Source organism: Bison bison, unplaced genomic scaffold (assembly GCF_000754665.1).
Source record: "Bison bison bison isolate TAMUID 2011002044 unplaced genomic scaffold, Bison_UMD1.0 scf7180017864243, whole genome shotgun sequence".
Taxonomy (NCBI): domain Eukaryota; kingdom Metazoa; phylum Chordata; class Mammalia; order Artiodactyla; family Bovidae; genus Bison; species Bison bison.
In genome coordinates this window covers 443,266-460,640 of record NW_011494815.1, presented here as the reverse complement: position 1 = coordinate 460,640, position 17,375 = coordinate 443,266, and the positions used below count along the sequence as shown (strand labels likewise).

Here is a 17,375-nt window from a genome sequence, read left to right as displayed (position 1 = left end):
TCCTGCGCCATTCTCAGAAAGCACGTCATCAAACGCACGGAACTCTTTTCCCATCAAGCTCTCGGGCCAGTTCCACCAAGTCGGCCGCGCGCGGGGCCTTGTGGGATAGAAAGGGCGTGGGGGAGTTATTAGAGGACGCGAACTACAATCCCCAGAAGGCTGTGCCGTCAAGAGCCTCGCGCCGCCTTCCGAGGGGTTCCACTAGTTTTCAGCTCGGTGGGCTCAGTCCCAGCTGGATGTAGTGGCCTGGCCTGGCCTGGCAGGAGGGGCGGCCCAGCGGGGGTCGTGCCTCCTGGAGCCGCCCCCAGGACTTGAGTCCTGGAGGAGGCGACGGTGAGTAAGAGGGGCCTGGCTGGGGAGGCTCCTATCGGTCTGCAGTGCTAGCCCCTGCCTCAAACTCTCGGCCCTCCTGGCCTGAGCTGTGGCCTGAACCTCCAATCACTGGCCTCCTTGCCTACTTGCTCTTCTCTCTGCGTTAGTTCTAGCATTGTAAAGTCAGAGCCACCCCCTTGTGTTTAAATGGAATGTGTTAATGACTTACCCGTAATTGTCACTTTGGACTCCTGTAAGGAATAGTTATGGGATGGACTGGGGAAGCCCGTTGTAAACTGAAAAGCTCCCTGCGAGAGTGATTGCTTTTGATGCATGGATCACTCCTACAGGATGATTACAACACTTGCTAGCCAAGCAGTTAAGGAACTTAACCTGGGCCCGGTTAGCTCTCCAGATTCATTTACGAACACCTAGCTAGATCGCCGTGCCGCCAATTGTAGCCAAGAAATCTCAACTGAGCTTGCCTGGTAGCTCAGCTGCTGAAGAATCTGCAATGCTGGAGACCCTGGTTTGATGTCAGTCACCATCTCTGAGAACTTCCTGAACAACCAGTCCTTTGGTCCTAATCACAAATACTCTTCCTTTGCTTGTGACTACAGCACCACTTTGGGGTTCCCTGGTGTCTCAGATGGTAAAGAATTCGCCTGCAATGCAGGAGACTTGGGTTCTGTCTCTGAGTAGGGAAGAACCCCTGGAGGAGGGAATGGCTACCCACTCCAGTATTCTTGCCTGGAGAACTCCATAGACGGAGGAGCCTGGCGGGCTATAGTCCATAAAGTTGGAAAGAGTCAGTCATGACTGAGCGACTAACAGTACTACTACTACAGCTGCACTAGTTTTCTATAGTTATTATTAGAGCGTTTATTACACTGGCTTATTTTATAGTTAGTTAATGATGATGATACCTTTGCTTTTTATAGAATTTCATAACTAAGAGGTTTTGATCTATAAAAGTTTAGGAAAAACAGCGCTAAAAATTTTTTGTATACATTTGAGTTTTTTTTTTTAAGGATTTAGGCTGACAAAATTAAATAGTGATGGAGTCAAGATTTTTATTTAGGTCTCCTCTCTCCTAGTCTGGTATTCTTATATCTTTACCACTCACCAACCTCTCTGATAAATAGAAATGAGGAGTTAAAAAAGATCAGAGACAGATGAGTATGAACTCATTACTCCAAGAAACTAAACTTTGACCCTGGTCACCCTCTGGACTTAGTACTCAGCCTGTGACTGATTTTTCACTCAACAAGCATTCACTGAAAACCATCTATCTACCTGTTTCTGTACTAAGTTGCTAAGAATTATGAGATGTATATAAATATATATAACTGAGATAAAATTTTTAGTTTGTTTTCCAAAAGTTTTTTTTTGTGATTCTGATGTGTCCAAAACTCTGATCACCTGGAGTGATCTAAAGTGTAGAACAATGTCTAGAGTTCAGAACAGTGCCTGTCACATAGTTGGCACTCAACCTGTTGAATGCATCTGCATGGTCTACTGATTTCATGTTTCATATTTTACGGGAAGGCAGAGCTGAGGTAGCTTATGTTTACACTGCATATTGTTAAAGAACTGGACCTTGAGCCCAAGTATAATTACTCTTCTGTGTTTTAACCTCCACCCCTGTTTTGCAGCTTCTTTAAGTCACTTTAATTTAATCCTGCATATAACTGGTTTTTCTGACATGACAGACTTGCTCAGACATGACAGAAGTCTCTCAAAAGGCCCATAATTTCTGCCAACACATTAACTGAAATTGTCAGCAAAATAAAGCCATGAAGAGCTAAATTTTACAAAATTAAGAAAATACCTTTACTTTAAAATAACCAATGATCCTTGTCAACGACAATCAAGCTCATGAACTGTAATAAATTTATTTTATAAAAGAGAGTCACAGGGATTGGAGTTTCACCTTTTGTTAAAATCAGAAGAGGGCTTGCTTACCCTTATGGTAGATATTACCTGTAGCTAATTAACAGCTGCTCCCTTTAGATAGGTACATTTGCTCCAGTTTGCCGTGTTACTTACCACTCCCCATGTTTCTTGTACTTATTATCTCCCTTATCCTTGTAGGTTCAAGTTTGAAACTTTGATAGGACATCCTAAGTTTAGGATGCAAGTTTATGATCATTGATGAAACTCCTTTTTCCTTCCATCAGGTACTTGAGTTCTTCCTGCTCCTTTTCTGACATAATCCAAACTCTGCTTAAGCACTCTTGTGATAGGGAATGTACTATTTTCTTATGCAGCTAATGCATTTCTAGAAGAGTCTATCAAACCATATCAAATGACCAGTCAGCAAAATTTTCCTTAATGAAACATGGTTTATCCTAATGGTGTGATTTCCAAGTTAAGTTCCTGAGGTCCACATCTCTAACTAGGTATATTTCCGTGGTGGACACAAGAAGAGAACAAATAAAAATGCCTCCTTTTGTGGGCATGAAAGAAAGAATGAGGTACCTTCTAATTTAGCACTTAAATCTAGGTAATTTTAACCTGACAAGTTTATATCATTATCTATTTTGTGACTTGGTCATCATCTTTAGTCCCAATATCAGTTCTAATATTTAATATTATGTGGAGTCAAATTACCTGTATTTACTTAGCCAGTCACTGTGCCTTTTGAACCCTGGGTCTAATGTTAAATACTTAGCCTTTTTTTTTTTCCCCTCAGCCCCTGATAAGTGTCTTAGAAGCATCTAATCCTTTCATTTTACAGATGAGCAACTTGTACAGAAGTTCAGCTGATTTGCTCCTTATGTATCTTCAAAAACTAGGACTATATAGACAGTTTGAATCCTGGTGAAGTGTTTCTAGTAAGCCATAATTATAACATACCCATTTAGAACTGGTGAGATGGATTTCAGAAGTGTTTCCTACAGATATTTATTGGTTGCATCATCGTTTCAGGTTGTTGCAGTTGTTGAGAAGACTATGAACAGGTCAGAGAACTTGTTCTTTGCCGGTTCTTCATTAGCATCCCAAGTTCATGCTGCTGCTATTAATGGAGATAAGGGTGCTCTTCACAAGCTTATCATAGGTAAGCTCCAAGTTCCTCTTTAAGTACAGAAACTTGAAAAAATAACTCTTTGTCCTAAGGAAATTTGTTCATTTTGTTTTAATTTGCAGTTTACTCACACATTTTAGTGGAAATACATTATTGTTTATATTTGGTTTCAAGACTTGGACAAGAAAGAAATTAAGTCCTGAAACTTAAAACTGTGGTTTTTAGATTAGATGAAAAGTACTTGAGAAATACCTGTGTATTTGACATCAAATCTAGATCCATCTAGTCAAGGCTATGGTTTTTCCAGTGGTCATGTATGGATTTGAGAGATGGACTATAAAGAAAGCTGAGTGCCGAAGAATTGATGCTTTTGAACTGTGGTGTTGGAGAAGACTCTTGAGAGTCCCTTGGACTGCAAGGAGATCCAGCCAGTCCGTCCTAAAGGAGATCAGTCCTGGGTGTTCATTGGAAGGACTGATGTTGAAGCTGAAACTCCAATACTTTGGCCACCTGATGTGAAAAGCTGACTCATTTGAAAAGACCCTGATGCTGGGAAAGATTGAGGGCAGGAGGAGAAGGGGATGACAGGATGAGATGGCTGGATAGCATCACTGACTCAGTGGACATGGGTTAGGGTGGGCTCTGGCAGTTGGTGAGGGACAGGGAGGCCTGGTGTGCTGTGGTTCATGGGCTCGCAAAGAGTCGGACACTATTGAGCAACTGAACTGAACTGAACTAGATAGGTACTCTAAGGTGCTGAGAGAATTAATTTGTCCTTTAATAATTCATCTGTTATTAGAGATCTCTGTAAGAACAGAGATCTGGAATGAGATATTAGATAGTGATATATAACATTTAATATATTCCCAAAGTAATGTTTACAAATGATTTAAACTTCAATGATTTTAAATTGATTAAATGTTCTTATCACTGATTCAGCTGATTGAAGTTGATAGTTGTCATCCTGTCTTATATAGAGAGAAAGGTCCAACATGGAGGTTCTAGAAGAACTTCTAGAGAAGTTCTAGAGAATAAAGTGAACAGGAAAAAGACAGTGGCTGAGAATTTTCCAGGACTGCAAAAACCACAAATCTACATAGTCACAAGTTGTTAGTCCCAAAGGAAATAAATAATATAAAAATCTCCGTTATTTATAATCTCAATACATACCACTAAATGTTTAGTGACATCGTGATTGACAACCTAGTCTTTAAAGTCAACACTATTTGAACCTCCATACCTATTCCTTTAGAATGTATTTTCACTCTAAATGTCTCGTTTTTCCAGGAATTTCTACCCATGCACCCTAACTGATGACTAGTTTTTCTAGTCCTCAATATGACATAAATTTTGTCTTTGTTTCCTCTATACATCTATTCCCTCTCCCCCTTTTTACCTTCTACCCACTACCTTCTTCTCTGCTAAGCAAACTCCAACTCATCTTCAATGACAAAGTTCTCTTAGCACATTCTCTGTAAAGATTTCTCTTCTCTGTCAGAGATGTGATCCTCACTTCACCTCAGCTATCTACATTCAGTTACTCTTTGAATTTGACATCTTCTACCACCTCTGACTCTTTCACTCAGACACCCACCATTCAACTAAAACTCTTAGTTCCAGCTCATTTACTAATTAGAATGATAGTTTTCAGTGTCACGGAGTCCTCCAATCCATTATCTTTTCCACTTTTGACCGTCATTATTCTGTTTTTACTTTCCTTTCTATTCAGCCCTGATTCCACAGTCTATAATGAAAATCCTTCTCTTGGAAGAACTCCCTTTTCTTCTCACCTGTGACACCTGGCTGTTGCAATCCCAACTTTGGATGGACCTAATCCATCTACTTCTGTCAAGCCCTGAACAATTTAACCTGTCTGGAAGATTGGTAACACCTTAAATTCATGCCTCCCCACTTCAGAAAGGCACTCAAGACTCTCTGCTCATCATATTACATTTCTCCATATGACTGTCCCATACCTTTTTCCTCTACTGAAACTCTGACTACTGCCATATCTCCCTCCCTCCCTTTCTTAGCTAATGCTTTATGCTTCTTACTGAAAGTGAAAACACTAAATAGGAACTCTCCCAACTTTCAGCCCAATAACTATGTCAGCCTACAGCTTCACCTATCTTCTTCTTTCTTCCTGCTGCTGCTGCTGCTGCTGCTAAGTCACTTCAGTCATGTCCGACTCTGTGCGACCCCATAGACGGCAGCCCACCAGGGTCCCCATCCCTGGGATTCTCCAGGCAAGAATACTGGAGTGGGTTGCCATTTCCTTCTCCATCTCTTCCTGCTAAAACAGAGCAAATATCCCTTTCTGTCAAAGATAGTTTCTCCCTACGTCCTGTCTTCTCAGGGATCTTGTTTCATTTTTTTAACCTCGGATTACTACATCATCAACCTTTTCCTGTATTCTAAATTCTTTTATCAACATTGAAGATAAACATGCTCTGTTAGCTCCATTATTTAAAAACCCCTTCTCTGCTCCTTCTAGGTATCCCCCTCTAGGTATTGCCATATTTGTCAGCCCTCCTTTGTGTAAATGAATGAGTACATGGGCTAAACTGCTTTAACAGTGACCTAAATAAGATAGAGGTATATTTCATTCTCATAATAGAACAAAGGTAAGTGGGCAGTCTAGGGTGGAGAGACATCTCTGCTTTACAAAATCATCCAGGGATGTTGCTAGGGCTTTACTTTGCCATTCTCAACATGTGGCTTCCATCTTTGGGTCAAAGGCAGATTCTTTCGCTGTTGTCAGAGCCCAGCCAGCAGGAAGGGGGAAAGAGAGTGTGCAAGGTAGCAATTTGTCATCCTGGAAGTGGGTGGAGTTAGAGCCACGCCTAGGACAAAGAGCCTAAAAAAACTTTTCTCTCCCTGAATGGCATCACCTCTAGCTAAAACTCAGGGTGCTCAGTTCCCAGAAAGAAAGAATGAGAGAGTGGTATGGGGACAATTATCAACCTCTGTCACCAAAACCAAGCTTCTTGAGCCATCTGCACTCTTTATCCCCACATCTTTATCTCCATCTATATTTTACTGAAAGAAAAGAAAATATACTTTCTTATTTTGAAATATATGTATAGAGAAGTCCATAGAACTTAAATGTTCAATTTAACGAATAAATATGAAGCAGAAGTGCATGTAGTCGACATTAGGTCAGGGAACAGGACATTGTTCATCCAGAAGCCCCAATTCATTCTTCCTTCCCTCTTGGCATAATATGGTGTCTTGACGTTTATGTGATAATTATATTGTAGTTTTGCCACCTAGTCATATGTCTTACACTCTATAGTTTAGTTTTGCCTTTTTTGGACTTTTCTCCTAAATGTTCCATGTTTACTTGTACTAAAAATTGTATATTCAGTTATATCACTTTCAAGCTCAAAACACTTGAATTGCTTCCCATTGTATTTGGAACAAAATTTTGAAACTATACCTCTTTCTCTCTCCAACCTCACATTTCACCACTCTCTTCCTAGAAAAACCTGCTTTATTTTCATTTCTTAAATCTGTAAGCCCTTTTCCATCTCAAAGCTTTTGCCTACAATACTATTCTCCTCATTCTCTGTCTGGCTGACCTTTACTCATCCTTCAGATCTCATCACTGAGGTCACTTCTTCATAAAAGCCTGCTCTGCCCATTGAATCTCAGTGAAGTCTGTTCACTGTGTCCTCTCTTGGAACTCTTCAGTTTTCTTTCATAGAATTTATCTCAGGTCATAACTGTGTATGTGTATGTTTGACTATTTTAATGTCTCTCTCCTCTCTAATTTAATAGCCTCCATGAGTATAGACTAGGTCTGTTAAAGTCATAGTTATACATACAAAATCCAGCACAGTGCTTGGCACATAGTAGGCACATGAGAAATGCTTGCTGAAGAAGTGAATGAAAATTATTATCATTGTTTTAAGTATCTTTCTTCCCAATAAGTCTATAATCATTTAGAGGGCTGAGATTAAATCTGAATTGAGTTAAATTGAATTAAGAGACAAGTTAGGGCTAAATTTCATTGGAAAAAAGTTTTTAAGTCAGAACTCCTCAAGAAAACATATTTTGTAACTCTTTCATTATTTTAACATGAAATATAATTATCAAGGGGAACAAAGCGTGCAGTATGTGGTAAATTAAAAATACTTAAATAGGCTCAATCATACAAATTAATGTGTTACCTAATAAAACTTGAAATATTTCTATAATTTTATATCTCCAAAGGAAAAAATTCTTTAAAAACAAAGAAGCAGTCATGATATGAAACAAATACAGAACTGATAAATGTATTTATAAGTTAGTTCTATGTATTTTATTGTGTTGTCTAAGGAATCCCTTACTCATTACTCACTTTGAGCTGTAATATTGTTCACCTTTTAAGAATTCTGCCATTTTTGTCTTCTATTCAAAGACAGTAATACCTTTGCTCTGTGGTATTTCCTAACATTTGTATATTCCCACCAAATAATATGTTATTTTTTAGTATTAAGATACATCTTAAATTTCAGTGTATCTTATATGTTCTTTTATGTAGCATGAATGATGATCTCTTAATTACATGCTGTTTCTCTTTTGTAAACTAGTAACATAGTACTACAGATGAATTATTTTTTTCCTTCAATCTTTGCTCACCAACTGCTCGATGAATTCATTCACTTTAGCATTTTCTGTTTTCCCTTCTCTGTTTCCATGGAGAAGTGTGTCGTGATGTGTTTGACTCCATGGAAACAGATGAGCATCTCTTTCTACATACACAGCTAATTAAATCGAACACTTTCTGTGCTGCCCATTGTCCTGGAGGAGGAGTGAAGAGGCTTTTCCTGAATGAGACATCATTTTAGTTGCAATTCTTAGTGTTTAACCTAATACAGTGGATTAATGTTTTAACATAGCTTATTACGTCCTAGATTCAGATGAATCAGGACTCAGTACTGGGCCCTAGAAACAAACATACATAGTAAAATCCTTTCATGCTATGACTATCATTTATAGATTTGTAGATTTTTCTGTTAACATTAAGCTCAAATAATTTAATTGAATACCAGAGGTATTGTGGGTAATATATTTTAGTTGATTCATTGTAATACTGTATAGTGTAATATAGTAAAAAGGATACAGATTTTAGAGACAGATAAACCTGAGATTTTAATTCTGGCCTTGTCTTTTTTTTTAAATTAAGTAATCTATTTATTTGGCTGTACCGGGTCTTAGTTGCAGCTGCAGGACTTTGCTCTTTGTTGAGGCATGTGGGGTCTTTCAGTTGCCCAATTCTCATCGCAGCATGTGGGATCTAGTTCCTTGACCAAGGATGGAACCCAGACCCCCTGCATTGGAAACATGGAGTCTTAGCCACTGACCCACCATGGCCCTGGCTTTGTTATTTATTAATCATATTACCTTGGCTTAAACCACTTAACCTTTTGAGCCTCTTTCCTCATCTGTAAACTATAGATTATAATACTGTGCCTGTGGGACAGTTAAATTAGATAAGGAATGTAAAATATCTAGCATCACACATGGCAGACAATAGATAGAAACTTGTTATATCAAGTTGGACTTACAGTAAAATGATCAAATCTTGTGTAGTTTCAGAAATGTCTCAAAAAGAAAAATCTCTAAATGCTAACAAAGAATAATCCTTCTTTCTTTGTAAAAACCAAACAAAATAATTTGTAAATATTCACTGTGTGTAATGATGGATCCTGGCATCGTTGCTAAAAGTGTTTGGGGTATTTGCAGTGGTAAGGTAGCCAGGCAGCACCACTTCTGATTCTACTATAACTTTTGTTGACCTGTCCATGCTCTGAACTTACATAAATCTCTCTGAATCGTTGTTTCTCTTTGTTTGTAACATCTCCCAACACAGTAGTTAGGTGTGGCAGGGAGCCTCATAAGTCATAGAGCAGTGACATTATTTCAGGTTACTTTTTCCTTTACCCTGACTTTAAATGTTATGGTCATTAAAGGTTTTATAAATGGTTGTTTACATATATGAAAGTGAAAATGTTAGTTGCTCAGTCATGTCTGACTCTTTGTGACCCCATGGACTGTAGCCTGCCAGGCTCCTCTGTCCATAGGATTCTCCAGGCAAGAATACTGGAGTGGATAACCATTCCCTTCTCCAGGGGATCTTCCCAACTCAGGGATCAAACCTGTGTCTCCTACATTGCAGGCAGATTCTTTACCGTACAAGCCACCAGGGAAGCCTACACATGTATATGTTTACAAATATACTTACAGGCATATGCATCTATGCTAATAATGATAATACAATTAGCCAACATTCATAAAGTTATGTTATATAAGCACCGTCTTAAATGGTTTGTAACATGTGAACTCATTTAATAACAAAACACAAGAGTTTGGGGTACTCTTACTTCCCTCATTTTATAGGTCAGGATACGGAGATGTGGAGAGATTAAGTAACTTGTCTAATAAAGAACAGAACTGAGATTGAAGCCTGCAAGACTGATTGTAAAGTCCACGCTTTTAAATACTAAACTATAGGGCCTCCATGTGTAGGTAGATATATCTACCTATACACGCACATTCTTGTGTATGAGTACGTAGAGAAAGACAAACATAAGAGGAAGACAAGAAAGTTGCTGAGTTCTAAACCTTGACTCATGAAATTCTTGGTTATCTAGTTTGGACTTTTCTGAACATTTTTGTGCCATGAACTCTTTTGGCAATCTGGTGAACTTTGTGAACCCCCTTCTCAGAAACATGTATTTTAAGACCTTAAATATTACTTAATAAGAATCCAAAGAAAATCAGCTGTATCAAAATACATTTATCAAAGTATTTTAAAATTATGATGTAGCAATATACTTACATTCATTTTTTAACCAAATAAATAGCAAGATCTAGTGGCAGATGTAGCAACTATGATAATTTGAAAATAGCGATGAGTGTAAATAATATTTTAAGATAGCTCAACAATGATAATGAGATAATATGTAAAAATATTTTGTAAAATCTCAGGTGCCCTCAAAATATATGTCCCTTCCATGTTGTTATTCTCATTTTATATCAGGACACTCAGCAGTTAAGCAGTTTAGTTGCATAGCTAATAACTACACAGTTGAAACTCAAACCAAGTCATTGGATTATGGATCCTATCTTCTTTCCATTGTTCCCATGTGGCTTCTATAAAAATAAGCAGATAGTTTTTAAATCACCACAAATGTCTTCCCAAGATTGTGACAATCTGAAAGATATGAAGTAAAAAGCAGGTGAAAGGAGATAAATGCATCTTTGATGCCACACAAAGGTGACATTTTAGAACAAGCAAATAAGATATCTATAGGGAATGCTGAATTCACTTGTGTGGGACGGTATGACACCATAGCTATTGTGTAGAGTGGCACAACTGTCACTGCATGTAACAGGCATTGCCTCTAAACGCTGGAGTTGGAGCTCTGGCTTCTGCACGTACCAGTCTGTACAGAGACTCTCCTGTTTCAGCTAACCTTAAAATAACCGACTGCAGCAGAGCAGTGGGTTTCCAGTCATGGTTCCAGCTCAGCTTCCTGAACTGTGTATAGACTGAGCACATGCAGAATGCCAGCCACAGTTGGTGGTGGATTAGAGGCTACCTCCACAGTTGCCAGAATAATTAAAACAACACAGCACACTAGCCAGCTGCATCCTATATTAGCTGTCCCTGATAGGAATGCAAATTTAAGTGACTGCTGTCCAGTGAATACTGCTGCTGCTAAGTCGCTTCAGTCGTGTCCGACTCTATGCGACCCCGTAGGTGGCAGTCCACCAGGCTCCCCCATCCATGGGATTTTCCAGGCAAGAGTACTGGAGTGGGTTGCCATTGAATACTAGTTTACATCATAAGCCCTTCATTTGTACAACATGTCACAGTTACCAAACACTTCCAAACAATGAATCATCTCATTTGTTCATCAGAAGAAGCTGTGGTGGAGACTGGACAGGTATTAGCTGAATGTTGTAACCAAGGAAATGAAGGAAAGGAGTAGGGTAGCTAAATAAAAGAACAGGCCTTTCTCAGCTACTCTCATTTAGCAGGAAGCTCAGAATCTAATGGGCTGCTCACCACTTGGAAACTAGCCATAGAGCCACTATCCCCTTAAAGCAACCCAAAACAGAACCCAGGTGAGGAGGCTAAGGGCTGCTTTTTCTAGTCATACTAAGGGATGCATGCTTTCAGCTGCCTCAGATGCAGAAATGTTCCTTATAGGCACAGCATATTGGATAGTGGTGACACAACCAAATTAAATCTTCCCTATTGGAAAGTATAACTATCAATGACACAAAACCAAAGTATGTCATGGGTTGAAGAGAAGCCTTGAAGTTTCCCTGTATCTTAGAGCCGACTTTCTAAGAGTGAAGCAGCTGCCCTGGGATGCAGAGTGACCTGTTGACCCTGTGGTTCTGACTCCACTTTGGCCCCGAGAAATCTAGTCAGTCAGGATTACCCCAATGTGTGCTGATTGCCTCCATTTCTCACGTTCATTCTTATGACCACCAGTCCTGAATCCTCTCCCTTATTCAAACTTCTGAGGAAGGATGCTACTCTAGGAGGAAATTATTACATGAATTAGCATTATCTTGCTAACAGTAAGTACTACTGTCTTTGCTTAATACTAACAAATAAGATGCGGATTGAGAGTGTCTGTCAATTATGAAATACAATAAGCTAGAGTCTAGCATTTTTTCCAGTAGTCATGTATGGATGTGAGAGTTGGACTATATAGAAAGCTGAGCACCAAAGAATTGGTGCTTTTAAACTGTGGTGTTGGAGAAGACTCTTGAGAGTCCCTTGGACTGCAAGGAGATCCAACCAGTCCATCCTAAAGGAGGTCAGTCCTGAATATTCATTGGAAGGACTGATGCTGAAGCTGAAACTCCAGTACTTTGGGCACCTGATGTGAAGAACTGACTCATTTGAAAAGACCCTGATGCTGGGAAAGATTGAAGGCAGGAGGAGAAAGGGACAACAGAGGATAAGATGGTTGGATGACATCACCGACTCGATGAACATGAGTTTGAGTAAGCTCTGGAGTTGGTGATGGACAGGGAGGCCTGGCGTGCTGCAGTCCATGGGGTCACAAAGAGTCAGACATGACTGAGTAACTGAACTGAACTGATTCTCTGTGTCATTTTTCATTCTAGAAGAACTCAAATGATAAAAGGAACATGCTCTACCTGTAATACATTTCAGTTCTATTAATGAATTTGGGTTTAAATGAGTCCATATCTATAAATGCAGTGATAGAATCTCTGGAATCTTCTGGATTAGATATTGGAGGTCTTTGTATAGAGAATAATAACTAGCACTGAGTGACCACTCAGAAGACTTATGCATAGGGGTTTCTATTATCAGATACGTTGAGTCAAATTCAAAACTTACCTCCATCTTCAAAACCAAGATTCTGAAACAGAACAAAAACCTGCCTCTTCCAGGAGTTGGGCTTCCCTGGTGGCTCAGCTGGTAAAGAATCTGCCTGCAGTGTGGGAGACCTGGGTTCGATCCCTGAGTTGGGAAAATCCCCACTCCAGCATCTTGGCCTGGAGAAGTCCATGGACTATAGTCCATGGGATCGCAAAGAGTCAGACATGACTGAATGACTTACACTTCACTTCCAGAAGTTAGTGTACATGACCTGAGTATTTTGTAGTGAGTGAAGTGAAGTCACTCAGTCGTGTCTGACTCTTTGCGACCCCGTGGTCTGTAGCCTATCAGGCTTCTCCGTCCATGGGATTTTCCAAGCAAGAGTACTGGAGTGAGTTGCCATTTCCTTCTTCAGGGGATCTTCCCGACCCAGGGATCAAACCCAGGTCTCCCGCATTGTAGGCAGACGCTTTACTATCTGTACCACCAGGGAAGACGAGTATTTTGTAAGGCTCTTTGAAATTTCAAGAGCAGTTACCTTTCTTGCTTTATTAGCAGCATACGTGGAAACATGGATCAGCAAAATGAGTTATTGGAAAAGGTATGAAGTACTTCTGGGTCCCAATACATCCAAGATTCAAATATATATTGAAATAATTAGAGCTAAAACAGCTTCAGTTCAGTTCAGTTCAGTCGCTCAGTCGTGTCCGACTCTTTGCGACCCCATGAATCGCAGCACGCCAGGCCTCCCTGTCCATCACCAACTCCCAGAGTTCACTCAGACTCACGTCCATCGAGTCAGTGATGCCATCCAGCCATCTCATCCTCTGTCGTCCCCTTCTCCTCCTGCCCCCAATCCCTCCCAGCATCAGAGTCTTTTCCAATGAGTCAGCTCTTCGCATGAGGTGGCCAAAGTACTGGAGTTTCAGTTTTAGCATCATTCCTTACAAAGAAATCCCAGGGCTGATCTCCTTTAGGATGGACTGGTTGGATCTCCTTGCAGTCCAAGGGACTCTCAAGAGTCTTCTCCAACACCACAGTTCAAAAGCATCAATTCTTCGGCGCTCAGCCTTCTTCACAGTCCAACTCTCACATCCATACATGACCACAGGAAAAACCATAGCCTTGACTAGACGAACCTTTGTTGGCAAAGTAATGTCTCTGCTTTTCAATATGCTATCTAGGTTGGTCATAACTTTCCTTCCAAGAAGTAAGCGTCTTTTAATTTCATGGCTACAGTCACCATCTGCAGTGATTTTGGAGCCCCAAAAAATAAAGTCTGCCACTGTTTCCACTGTTTCCCCATCTATTTCCCATGAAGTGATGGGACCAGATGCCATGATCTTCGTTTTCTGAATGCTGAGCTTTAAGCCAACTTTTTCACTCTCCACTTTCACTTTCATCAAGAGGCTTTTTAGTTCCTCTTCACTTTCTGCCATAACTGTGGTGTCATCTGCATATCTGAGGTTATTGATATTTCTCCCGGCAATCTTGATTCCAGCTTGTGCTTCATCCAGTCAAACGTTTCTCATGATGTACTCTGCATAGAAGTTAAATAAGCAGGGTGACGATATACAGCCTTGACGTACTCCTTTTCCTATTTGGAACCAGTCTGTTGTTCCAGGTCCAGTTCTAACTGTTGCTTCCTGACCTGCATACAAATCTCTCAAGAGGCAGATCAGGTGGTCTGGTATTCCCATCTCTTTCAGAATTTCCCACAGTTTCTTGTGATCCACACAGTCAAAGGCTTTGGCATAGTCAATAAAGCAGAAATAGATGTTTTTCTGGAACTCTCTTGCTTTTTCCATGATCCAGCAGATGTTGGCAATTTGATCTCTGGTTCCTCTGCCTTTTCTAAAACCAGCTTGAACATCAGGAAGTTCACGGTTCACATATTGCTGAAGCCTGGCTTGGAGAATTTTGAGCATTACTTTCAGGCAAAAATAACTCAGACCAAAGCATGACATGTTCTCTTTCTTATTTTAGCAATTGTATTTCCCCAAAGCAAATATTTTGTGTGGTCAATTTTCTTCCTCCGTTAGCAGTTCATGCTAAAACACCTTAAAAATAACTGCCTTCCCTCATGCTCAATTCATATAAGATTACGCTCAGCCAGTACGTGGATATCTGATCATTTGTGACGAAAGTAAATGTTTTTCACTTAAAGTGTTATGGTATCTTTTTTTGTTGTTTTAAAGTAAAGTTTATGAAGTTTTAATACAGTAAATACAGTCAATTTTATACTTTTTCAGTCTGTAGTTACTTAATTTTAGCAAACATGTGGTCCTGCAATTACCACCACAGTCAAGATGTAGAACAGGTCCATCACACCCCAGATTTTCCCATGTCCCTTCATCATCAATCTCTCCCCACATCTCAGCCCCTGGCTGCCCCCGGATACCACTGATCTGTCTTCTGTCCCATAGTTTTACCTTCTCTAAAAACCCATGTAAATGAATCATACAATATGTACCCTTTGAGACTGTGTTCTTTAACTTAGCATAATACATTTGAGATTTTTCCATGTTATTGAGTAGATTAGTACTTCATTCCTTTTTATTGCTGAGCAGTATTCTTTTGTATAGATGTACTTCAATTTCTTTTGTCATTTTCCAGTTGAAGGACAATTGAGATGTTTCCAGTATTTAGTACTAATAAATGAAGATTTCATAAACATCCATATGCAGGTTTTTATGTGAACATAAGCCTTCATGCTTTTATTTCTCCTGTGTACTAAACACTCGATGAAATTATTGGGCCATGTAGTAAGTGTATATTTAACTTACTATGAAACTGGCAAACAGTTTTCCATAGTGGCTGTAACGTTTATGATACCAATCCCACCAGCAAAATCTGAGTTCTAGTTTTTCCACATCCTCACCAAGAATTTGCTATTGACAGATTTGTTTTGGTTTTCGTTTAGCCTTTCTAATAGATGTGTAGTGGTATCACATTGTGGTTTGAATGTGTTACTTTCCTGTGTATTAATGATTTTGAGTGTCTTTTCATATGCTTAATTGGTGAAATGTCTATTCAGACCGTTTGGCCATATTATAATTTCATTATCGGCTTTATTATTCACACGTAAGAGTTCTTTATTCTGGATATATCGAAGGCTTTATCAGATATGTGTTTTACAAATATTTTCTCCAACTTTTTGTGACTTGTGTTTTTATTTTCTTAACAGTGTCTTTCAAATAGAATTTTAAGTTTGGATGAAATTCAATCTATCGATTTTGTAAAGGACTATTCTTTGGTATCATCTCTAAGAAATTTTCACCTAACTCAAGGTTGCAGAGATCTTTTACCTTTGTTTGCTTCTAAAAGGTTTACTGTCTGCACGCTGCTAAGTTGCCTCAGTCGTGTCCGACCCTGCGCAACCCCATAGACAGCAGCCCACCAGGCTCTGCCATCCCTGGGATTCTTCAGGCAAGAACACTGGCATGGGTTGCCATTTCCTTCTCCATTGTGTGAAAGTGAAAAGTGAAAGTGAAGTCGCTCAGTCATGTCCGACCTGCAGCAACCCCATGGACTGCAGCCCACCAGGCTCCCCCATCCATGGGGTTTTCCAGGCAAGAGTACTGGAGTGGCTTGCCATTGCCTTCTCCTACTCTCTGCATATATAAGTTAAATAAGCAGGGTGACAGTATACAGCCTTGACGTACTCCTTTTCCTATTTGGAACCAGTCTGTTGTTCCATGTCCAGTTTTAACTGTTGCTTCCTGACCTGCATACAGATGTCTCAAGAGGCAGGTCAGGTGGTCTGGTATTCCCATTTCTTTCAGAATTTTCCACAGTTTCTTGTGATCCACACAGTCAAAGGCTTTGGCATAGTCAATAAAGCAGAAATAGATGTTTTTCTGGAATTCTCTTGCTTTTTCCATGATCCAGCGGATGTTGGCAATTTGATCTCTGGTTCCTCTGCCTTTTCTAAAACCAGCTTGAACATCAGGAAGTTCACGGTTCATATATTGCTGAAGCCTGGCTTGGAGAATTTTGAGCATTATTTTACTAGCGTGTGAGATGAGTGCAATTGTGCGGTAGTTTGAGCATTCTTTGGCATTGCCTTTCTTTGGGATTGGAATGAAAACTGACCTTTTCCAGTCCTGTGACCACTGCTGAGTTTTCCAAATTTGCTGGCATATTGAGTGCAGCACTTTCACAGCATCATCTTTCAGGATTTGAAAGAGCTCAACTGGAATTCCATCACCTCCACTAGCTTTGTTCACAGTGATGCGTTCTAAGGCCCACTTGACTTCATATTCCAGGATGTCTGGCTCTAGGTCAGTGATCACACAGTTGTGATTATCTGGGTCGTGAAAATCTTTTTTGCACAGAAGCACAAGCTGGAATCAAGATTGCCGGGAGAAATATCAATAACCTCAGATATACAGATGACACCACAGTTATGGCAGAAAGTGAAGAGGAACTAAAAAGCCTCTTGATGAAAGTGAAAGTGGAGAGTGAAAAAGTTGGCTTAAAGCCCAACATTCAGAAAACGAAGATCATGGCATCCGGTCCCATCACTTCATGGGAAATAGATGGGGACACAGTGGAAACAGTGTCAAACTTTATTTTTTGGGGCTCCAAAATCACTGCAGATGGTGACTGTAGCCATGAGATTAAAAGACGCTTACTCCTTGGAAGGAAAGTTATGACCAACCTAGATAGCATATT

General features: G+C 39.8%; 1 protein-coding gene across 3 annotated transcripts in view; it reads left to right on the top strand.

Annotated features, from left to right (window-relative positions):
• The first annotated feature begins 60 nt into the window (after positions 1 to 60).
• The window catches only part of INVS (inversin), a 135,812-nt gene continuing 118,497 nt past the window's right edge, over positions 61 to 17,375 (top strand). Inside the window, exons 1-2 of one of the 3 annotated variants that reach the window (XM_010847029.1) lie at positions 61 to 333; positions 3,244 to 3,373. In XM_010847029.1, the coding sequence (XP_010845331.1) occupies positions 3,268 to 3,373 (106 nt within the window). In that variant the 5' untranslated portion in view covers positions 61 to 333; positions 3,244 to 3,267. The remainder of the gene's footprint in view (positions 334 to 3,243; positions 3,374 to 17,375) is intronic. The other 2 variants (XM_010847028.1, XM_010847031.1) reach the window with 2 other exon arrangements.